The sequence below is a fragment of the Bicyclus anynana genome, chromosome 13 (genome assembly GCF_947172395.1).
Source record: "Bicyclus anynana chromosome 13, ilBicAnyn1.1, whole genome shotgun sequence".
Classification (NCBI taxonomy): domain Eukaryota; kingdom Metazoa; phylum Arthropoda; class Insecta; order Lepidoptera; family Nymphalidae; genus Bicyclus; species Bicyclus anynana.
In genome coordinates, this window is record NC_069095.1 from 16219994 (window position 1) to 16230038 (window position 10045).

General features: G+C 35.4%; 1 protein-coding gene across 1 annotated transcript in view; it reads right to left on the reverse strand.

Moving 5' to 3' along the window:
• LOC112047332 (sine oculis-binding protein homolog) overlaps window positions 1-9664 on the reverse strand; it is a 37328-nt gene extending 27664 nt beyond the window's left edge. Inside the window, exon 1 of the mRNA XM_052885215.1 lies at window positions 9304-9664. Coding sequence (XP_052741175.1) covers window positions 9304-9378 — 75 coding nt within the window. The 5' untranslated portion in view covers window positions 9379-9664. The remainder of the gene's footprint in view (window positions 1-9303) is intronic.
• Window positions 9665-10045: the final 381 nt, after the last annotated feature.

Sequence of the window (10045 nt, forward strand, 5' to 3'; positions counted from 1 at the left end):
CAAAAATGCACTGTCTAATAGTGCATTAGACTAAATTACAATACCGGATTTATGACAAAATCAAGTTCGTTTAATTTGTATTTGGTCACCTGGCTCGTCTCTTTTTTCGTTGAGGAGAGAAAATCCTTTCGGACCTTTCCGAGGTTATTTTTGCTTCTGGACATGCCCAGGAGTAAATTGACTATCTTGCATGAACTAAAAACTTCTCTGAATTCCAAGGCTAGCACGGGTCCGCAATGCATTTTTTCCATTTTCTCCCGAATTTCCTCTCTTCCTTTTGAACTCTTTTTTGATTACATACTTCTCTTCTCCTCATAATATCCCTATGTCTAGTGCACCCTAGTTAATAAACATCTTGCCGCTGCTGATTTCTATTTCTTGGTATTAATATTGACGACTAGCGGACGCCCGCGATCTCGTCCGCGTGGAATTTAGTTTTTCACAAATCCCTCGGGAACCATGGATTTTTCCGGGATAAAAAGTGGCCTATGTGTTAATCTATGCTATTATATATATTACAATACCAAATTTCAGCTAATTCGGTTAAGTAGTCGAGGCGTGAAAGAGTAACAAACATTCATATCATTAAAATCATCAGTTTTCGCATATCTTGGGAAACCATGGATTTTTTCGGGATAAAAAGTAGCCTATGTGTTAATCCAGAGTAAAATCCATTTCCATTCCAAATTTTACCCAAATCGCTTCAGTAGTAGCGGCGTTAAAGAGTAACAAACATCTAAACATACATCCAAACATCCATACAAACTTTCGCGTTTATAATATTAGTAGGATACAAGCAGCTATTCCGAAAGGCCTTCTACACCAAGGTCCAATAATTACAGTTTTCTTTAAATAATTATGGGGTACTTTATAAAAGAATCGCTCACCTCAAGGAACGAAGCCGCGGGCAAAAGCTAGCGAATGACATAAAAAACCAGGTCATGTAACATGAGTGGTGGACAGTCGACACCGCGCTAAAAGCAGTCCGAATGTCATCGGCCGCGGTGTCAGCTTTCGCAGGAAGGGTTGCTTCGGCTTTGTTTGCGACCGATGCCTTTAAGACATTTGAAACTTTTAACTGGAACTGGAGTTATACAATTAACGTGCGTACGGACTTGTTCTGTTTGTTTTTGTGAAGCTGTCTTGCTCAAATCAATGGGTTCTCCATTCAAAACCGCGAATTTACAGGAGAGACAAAAACTTGATTTACATAATTCACATATTCACTTTCATTCACTGGTAAATATACGTAGGTATATATTTTATCAATTTTTCCGGCGGCTTACCTTTTAAAAATCCCTAATATTGGTACATATTTTTCCTAGCGGCTTACCTTTTAAAAATCCCTAATATTGGTACATATTGATTATTGTAATTTATTTTATACGCTCAAAATAGGTATATAATATTACCACAGTATTTATACAATATTTACAACAAACGCCTGCGCGCATGTCTAAAAACACATCGGGTTAGCTATTACAAAATTTCAGCCTTCGCTACTGCTACCTACGAGTTTTGCTGTAAGTACAATGTAGGTACATATTTGAGTAAAATAAGTAATGAAAATTTCAAGACTTCTCTTGACGGTTTGAATGCCGAACGACTTAAACAAAGGCAAAACACTATAATTTGTAAAACTCGTTTTTATTTTATTTCTGTCAGATTTACACCAGATAAGAAGACTTCAAAAGCTTAAATTAAATTTAAAAATTAAGAAGATACCTATTAATTAATCATCTATTTATTTCTAGGTTTTATTGTATCGTTGTACTAAAGTTATGGACGCGATAGGGTGACCATAAATTCTGTTAGACAAGTTGAGACGAACACATATTTCGGTTTATTTCCGGTTCCGGTTTAAAAACCGATACAAAACCATTATATGTTTTTCTCCTCTTGTTCAATAATTTCGTCAGTATAGCTTACTTTTTGACTGTTACTAACAAGCCTACAAAATAGATATCTTTTTAGTAAAGAAAGAAATATAAGTACTTTTTTCATAAATATAAGAACATAATCATTAATAAGTTTCGATAATACAGTTAATATGAGAAAGTAATTCCACACACATTTATTTTCAACGATGAGATTAAGACGATAAATGTTTATTGTTTAAACTAATTTTCAGACGGAAATAATTTTATAGAATGTTTTTTACTATCATATGAAAACGAAAGCTGCTGGCACGTAATTTATTGGATAAAATCGAGGATAAAAATCGCATCACGAGCTAACTTGTTATTGAATAAAAAAAAGTAGGTAGTATCCCGAGTTTTAGATCTGTAGCTGATCAGAAAATGAGGCGAAGTGGCAAGTATAAAGTAGGATTGGGACATCAACTCAATATAATCTTATGACCGATTATTCTCAGATGATGTTAAGCTTACCCAATGCTTAACCCAAAAATATTTTATGAGTGTTGTTTCGATCATAAGGTTGTAACAGTAAAATAAAATTCCGTTTTGGTGCGCTAGCGGGCGAGCGGTGTCGCGTTTCCGTAACATTATCCTGAATTTTTTCAACGCAACGCGATATTCGGTAAATATAATAAAGGCACATTTACAACCTATGTTTATTTTATGTTAGGTGATTTATTAACGTCAAAGGCAGAGACATATATACTTACACGGATGAAAGCGTTTCTTGTTTTATTTGTTTGTTACGCATTGAAACTTTATTCACTCAAAAGACAATAATGAAATTTTCATGTAGGTACAATGTACATAGTTCAAAAAGTAAGTAAATACTCTAGTTTCTTACAAGGTGAGTGAAACTATAACTTTTGGGCGGTCGGCAAAATAAACCTGAACAAAGCAGCGGAAAGATTTTTTTGAAATGAAATAGATCCTGCTATTTTGTTTGATTTGTCTTTACGCTGCATATCTATGCACTGGATGTCAGTTGCAAGTTTAGGTAAATAGTTATATAAAATGAAAATTACTTTTACGTGTGAAATAACTTTAACGATGTGACGGCGCCAAAGAAACGAAAGAGAAAAATTAAACAAAAGAGATTATAATAAATAATATTTTCCCTTTTTCGTTTTTATTTTCTAATATATAACCACATTATACATTATTCTCCAGTTATAATAATTGATGTACCAAGCTGATAGTCCACCTATAAAGAGAGTAACATTTCGCAGGGTAAATATGAAATATGTCCTACATGGTGATGTGTCCACCAACCTAATGACACACGTGCCTTTAATTATTCATCAATCATATGCTTTAGACCAGTACTCAGCAATGCTGCTCGAAAGCAAATAAGTATGATGCTACAGAGTGACAAATCACATAAAGCTTTAGTAATGCTGATAATTAGCTGTTACGCTCTAAAACATTATGGTTGGTCGACACTCCTTACTCCCATCCTTCAAACAGTTTATAAGGAACATAGTTTCAATAGCAGAAAATGGAATCCAATAATATTGGCGTACCTACTTTAATTTTCCTATTATTACCAACCTCGTGCTGATAATAATAATACTATGGCTAATCAAGTACTCCATCCTGAATATAACTGTAAACGATCCTCGGACTAACGTTCTGAAATCTAAAACTGTGCTAGATTTATCTAGCTCATCCCTTGAGCGAGGCGGTTTGAATTTCAACCTTATTGCTATGGAAATAAGTTACAAAACAATTAAATTATCTGGACATGGGATACATGACACGCTCACGCACGCCTCCTGTGCCTGCGAGGTGGTGTTTATTCACCCCCTGCACAAAGACTATTAACGTTAACAGATGTGACAAAATCCACTCTAATCTATTTGAACACAAGTAAAGTGTTTGAATCATGATATATGGAATTCGGATTTTAGTTTATGCGAAAATACATAGAACTGTATGAGACGAGACGAAAAGGATTCAACGTACCGATACCAGGACTGGTAGTTCCATCGTGTGGCAAAATTAAATCTCCGTGCAGGGCCCGGGGCTTGTCACCCGGGTATAAAGTTAAGGACCACCCTGGACTACCGCTTATGTACGTCTTCATACATCGTAACTATTCTGAAAATATCAAGCTACTTTTAATATTAAGCCTAATTGGAATTAATCAACAATTGACAGTACTCCTCAATTACATTAAGGATTACTACTACGTAAAAGCAGATGTTTAAGGACAGAGCGAGTCGAGTGCGAGTTTTTTAAACTGCGTCTTTTAGTTCACACATTATCGTAATTTAATGGGGTAAAAGGAAACTTTATAAGTAACTTAAACTGCGTCTTTTAGTCACACAACAACACGAGAAATACGCGAGTCAATCGACTCGTTGGTTTAATTCCATATAATTATGATTACATGGAAGTTTAACGCTACGCGACCAAATAGGTGCTAAATCTCACTATATCGTATCTACTTTGTAAGCTAATCTTTGCCGCAATGATGTACAATGCATCGCATAAGCGGTGTCGGTTACAGCCAGCTATCGGGTGTCACTCCCATCACACCCGCGCAACTTTTCATGTTTGAACGTGTTCACTTGTAATTTTAATTAACATTTTGACCTTTTCAGTTCCCTTTTTAAAGCCATAAATAACAAATACAATTCCATACTTTGTGCATTCTAAAATAACACAAAATTAAACTTATTCTCTCCTACCTATATCTACATAACCTTTTTTTTGAAATCCTTAATTATTTTTTACTTTTTTTTTAACAAGCAATTATTTATATGCGCGTTTGAAAGTTTTCTATCTTTTTCAATAATGAAGTCGTAATGAAGAGTCCAACGAGCTACGCGAGTACGTATATTCAATGAAAATTAGCACTTTTTGCTTTTTAAAGATGTTGATTTGACTGAATAAATTTTGACTTTACATTATAAAAATCGGTTGGTATTTTTACAAAGTTTATTGTAAATATCAATACAATATCTCGTCCAAGAGTGAAATGATGTAGGGGCAACACATATTCTGCGACCGTCCAATAACCTTGGCCCAATACAGCGCGAGCGCATCCGATGCAATGTCGCTGACGTTCGCACGCGGAAAACATTCTATTTAGATCCAATGTTGCAACGCAATCTGATAATTTAATCTGCTTATTAGCTTCAGGTTTATGGCTGGCATGCCCTTTATACGATGACATCTGGTGTAATAATCTCCCTGCATCCTGAATTCGCAGTTTCTGTTGCATATAATTTTACTTGGTTTTCGGTTTTCATACTTCACAGATTTGTGGCTGTCTTATTCTAGCTGTTTGCTTCTCTTTTGATCATTTAGTCAATTAATTACTCAGTAGGTACTTCATAAATTAAAACCAAATGTTTGATGCTATTAATTATTAATGTTCAAATCTTTCATCTTAACAATTTTGCTAAATGATTTGTCTATTCTCCCTCCTACTCAGACAACTTTATCAGCCGTAGTGTATCACTTTGTACCATGTTCTTATTTTCTGTTTATCAAAATAATTGGGACTTAATGCAGGCTTTGCTTTTTTTTGATAATTTAACTAAGGGCCAAAGCTCTATATCCCTTGTCTTATGGAAATAACATAATGATGGTGATAATAATAATAATACGTATAAATACGATGTTAGGAAAAATACGATGTTAGGAAAGGTATTTAAGTCATAGGTACTTTAATTTATTCAATATCAATGCCAATTTGTTTTTGTTATTAAAATTTATTTGTATTGAATGCTTCTACGCCATTTAATATATCAACATTGATGTGGATAGACCATTTGTTTGTTTCTGAAATAATTCAGTATTTCATGTTAATGCGTGTTTACAGTAAAATACATCTATTCCAAAAAGATACCTATATATACTAAGGATCATTTCCGAAATAGGTGTAATTTACAATCACGTGTCAACAGTTATCATAATATCATTTCCATGTTTTTGCCGAAATCTAAAATGCCACGCCATATTGGTGCCGACAATAAGGTATAGATCATTGCAGCGAGGAAAATTTGCATATAGATCGAAAACAACTCCGTACTTGTACCCATTATGACTTGAATGATTTACATTTTACATGTCTTGAGCACGTCAGTATAAAACTATCATATAATATTGACGGCTTTGAGTTCGTTAGTCAAAGTAATCTTGCAATTTCATTGAACCATTTCAATTAAATAAACAAATAGATCAACTAACTTTCGGATTCAAAACTATAAGGCCTTAAAATTACTTAACTAGATTCTAAAATTTATCATCAATTTGCTAAAGCTGCGTTGCAAAAACTAATTCGTGGTTAGGTTTTTAGAACCTTAGGACAGCTAAAACTAGTTTTGTGGTGAGGTGAGGCGACATGAACTGGAGTAAATTAAACACACGTCTGACTGCAATCAAGTTGCGATATGTTAAATGACAATTGACAATACTTTTTTTTTTATTCTTTACAAGTTAGCCCTTGACTACAATCTCACCTGATGGTAAGTGATGATGTAATCTAAGATGGAAGCGGGCTAACTTGTTAGGAGGAGGAAGAAAATCCACACTCCTTTCGGTTTCTACACGACATCGTACCAGAACGCTAAATCGCTTGGCGGTACGTCTTTGTATTTGGGTGGTAACTAGCCACGGCCTAAGCCTCCCACCAGCTAGACCTGGACCAATTAAGAAAACCTCAATCGACTTTACGATACATACAATACAATACTAATATCTTTGCATGTGTGCGCTACACTACAGTTTCAGTAGTGTGTTTCTAAGCACAACCTGCCAACCTTTCGGTGCAATAAATACAAACAGAATTTAACGTTTTAAAAATGCTTATGAAGTAAGCTTAATTTAAGCCTACAACAATGAACAAATTGTGAAATTCGTGAATAATATCGAAACAAGTCGTGGGTCGCATCTGAGACTAGAATATATAAATTGTAATCGAATCTCTACGTCCAGAAGTTGATCTCTGTCGATAAAGGTGATAAACATAGCGACGAATAAAGTGTAATGTATTGATATATGGTTTTAGTTTCTGAACGTTACGTTATCTTGTTTGCTAATGTAGTTAAGTACAGTCTACGGGTGGGTTATTTGATATGACAAAGTAAACGCGTCACACGAGTAGGTAGCCTGTTTGCCCTTTCGGTCTATGTATAATTAATTAGACACTAGCGATATTAAATTTCCTTTAGCTATTTAATATCCATCTAGCACAATGCACAGTGAAGTAATTTAATAACAAAAATGTCAGCACAAGTGTTTCGTTGTTGCCGTGGAGGCGATACCTACTTAGAGAATATCCATGAACAAAGGCACGTGAATTTCGTGATTTCTTATCCTACCTTTTCAAAGCTGCTTATATTTGGAGACTGTGACCTCGTGTAACGTCATAGTTTTGTAATTGTGCAACATTAATTTTAGAAATGAGAAAGAAGACAGAAAGTTTATAAATTATATGCATTTAATTTATTTTCTAAGCCCCAACAAAATATGAGATGTGTTGAAATCTTACGCAGATTACATTTTTATTACCCCGATATTTTCACACTATAAAGGGATTGTTTAAAATGTTATACAGCACATTTATAGATTGAATTGAGTGCAGTGATTTCCACACTAGGATTTCCTGTACCCGTACACAACATTTGTGTTGCGCTCTCTGCAGTATGCGATACTACAACTGAGGAATGAGATAGGTCATAATAAAGAGTTCCACGATATTTAAGTATCTGCTTTGCTAATTAAAGTATAGAAAAAAAATTGCTTTTACTTATATAAACTACATACTTTGATAATAACATAAAATTTAAAACTTTTGAAATATCCGGAATGTCACGAGATTATTAATTGCACTCTCGATCATGTCATCAATATTTACTTTCAGTGCGCTTTGATTTGAGACCGCACTATACTCGATATTTGCAGACATTCGGTTGTCTTAAACAATTTAAACCTCCACACCTTTTAAACGGCTCAACCGATTTTCATCAAACATGTCTAAGAACACTCGCCCGTAAAACTTCTTTAATACAAACAAAAACAAAATTGATATTGCTTCATCTGTTTGGGAGCTATGGTGACACAGACATACAGACACGTCAAACACGACAACAGGGTTGTTATACACTCTTTTTTCGTCGGGGGTTAAAAAATACATTTACGTATTTCAAGTAGGCTTAGTTGAAAGTCAAGTTTGACAATTTGTAAAGACTCTACTGGCGGTTCGGAAGGCAGGTAAGAGCTGGCACGAATATCAACAGTAGCTTATATACATTTACATATAAATTATAATAATTTACAATAGTTAAAATCATTAAAATTTTTTTTTCTTCCTGTTTTCGCTAATCGAACGATGGCAAAATAGGTACCTACCCACTTACTTACTACTTTGTGTGTTAATTGTGATGTACCATAACTTCTTATACAGACTAACAAATAAACTATCAATAATCTAATGAAAAAAAAATGTGGATTATAAAACTAATTTTACACTAAGATAATTTTGTTATAAAAACACGGACTATCATAAAAAAGTAGATCAGATGAAACATCTAATCCCGTGTAGAATTAGCCCTCCACCCAGCTAGAACCACTAAAATAAAAACCCATTACATCCTCAACAATTTGGGGCGCTAGTCGCGTCAATGCACATAAATTAAATCGACCTCAAACTTTCTAAAGAAATTGCCTTGTCCCATGACGTCACCATAGCATGGACACCGCAAATGAGGTTATTGACATGTCAAACTATTTCCGTTGTGCCAAAATAAAAGCGCGTATTGGCGGGGGCGGCTTATGTAGCTCTGTGCTACGCAAAACTTTATTACGCGGTATTACCATAGAATGCGATAATCAAATGAAAACAATAAATTGTATCGTCGGCTTGTGGCCTGGGACGGTTTCGTATTACGTTTTGAGCAAAGGAACGTCTAAAATTACCCCGCACGCACACATGCAGAGCTACGCCCGTCCGTACACGCGCACACTACGCCGCCGCCTATATCTATTATCAAAACATCCACCGACTCTGGTTACAGCGATCCGAGCGCGCTTCGGATATCGCGTTACACACTTTAATGGCTGGAAAAGGCCTCGAAAACGTGATATTACACGCATTTTATTGTATATCGCAAACCGTAATTAATATTGTAATCGTATACCGCATAATTTATTCGGCGTAACCCCGCGAGTTGGGACTTTTGAGCTTCGAAAGGGACCCACGGATCGGCCGCCAACGGATCAAATTTATAAATACGACACGCCGTCTCCTGTTACCAGTCTACGAGATGAAACAGGCCGCTTGCCAAACGACGCTGTAACACGATGATTTTCATACGGAAATTCTCGTCAATGTCACGAAAAATATCAGCGATAAACATAGCTCTAAGCTTACCTTGATTTCTTCTTCATTTTCCTTTTTCACTTTGGTCTTCGGTGGAGACGAAGGGTTCATATTGTTTTTGTCCATTTTGTAAACTTTAATTATCACTATTTACACTGCGTATAGCCATAAAATGACAAACGGTCATTAAAAGTTTTAATTTTGTTAACTCAAACTTCGAAGTCTGAACTTCACGATCGCGTAAACATTCGGGTCCAATGGCAGCCAACTCACGCTACATGCGTCTCAAACGGCGTCCGCTTCGCGACTGAAGTCTGAACGGGGAACGGAACGTAAAATGTAATCTCATTTCATTTTGTACGTCGTATTTTTTTACGTAGTTCGCGTAGATAAAAGCTCTTTTCCCGCGCGTCCGTTTTCTCGTTGAATGTCATAGGCGGAGCTTTTTGTTTGGCGTATGGGCGGGCGTTAATGCGTTAAGATTTTACGCACTTTAGTTTGTATTGATGGTTTTTTCTTAAGTAAACTAAGTTGAGTATTAAATTTAAATTGACTTTATAGTGTAACATAATGTAGGAAGGAAACAGAGTTAAATATGTTTTAATTCTTAATTGTGTTTTGTAGAGCCGTATTCTCAATTAAACTATGAGTCCGTCAGACGTTTAAGAGTTTTTAAAAGGGAATTTTGTATTTTATGCTTACTAACGTGGACGTGGGAGTTTTGTGGACGTGAAAGCCCAGTGAATATGACCTCCGATTCCGGATCTTCTTAATTCTCTGCGTGTGTGAAGTC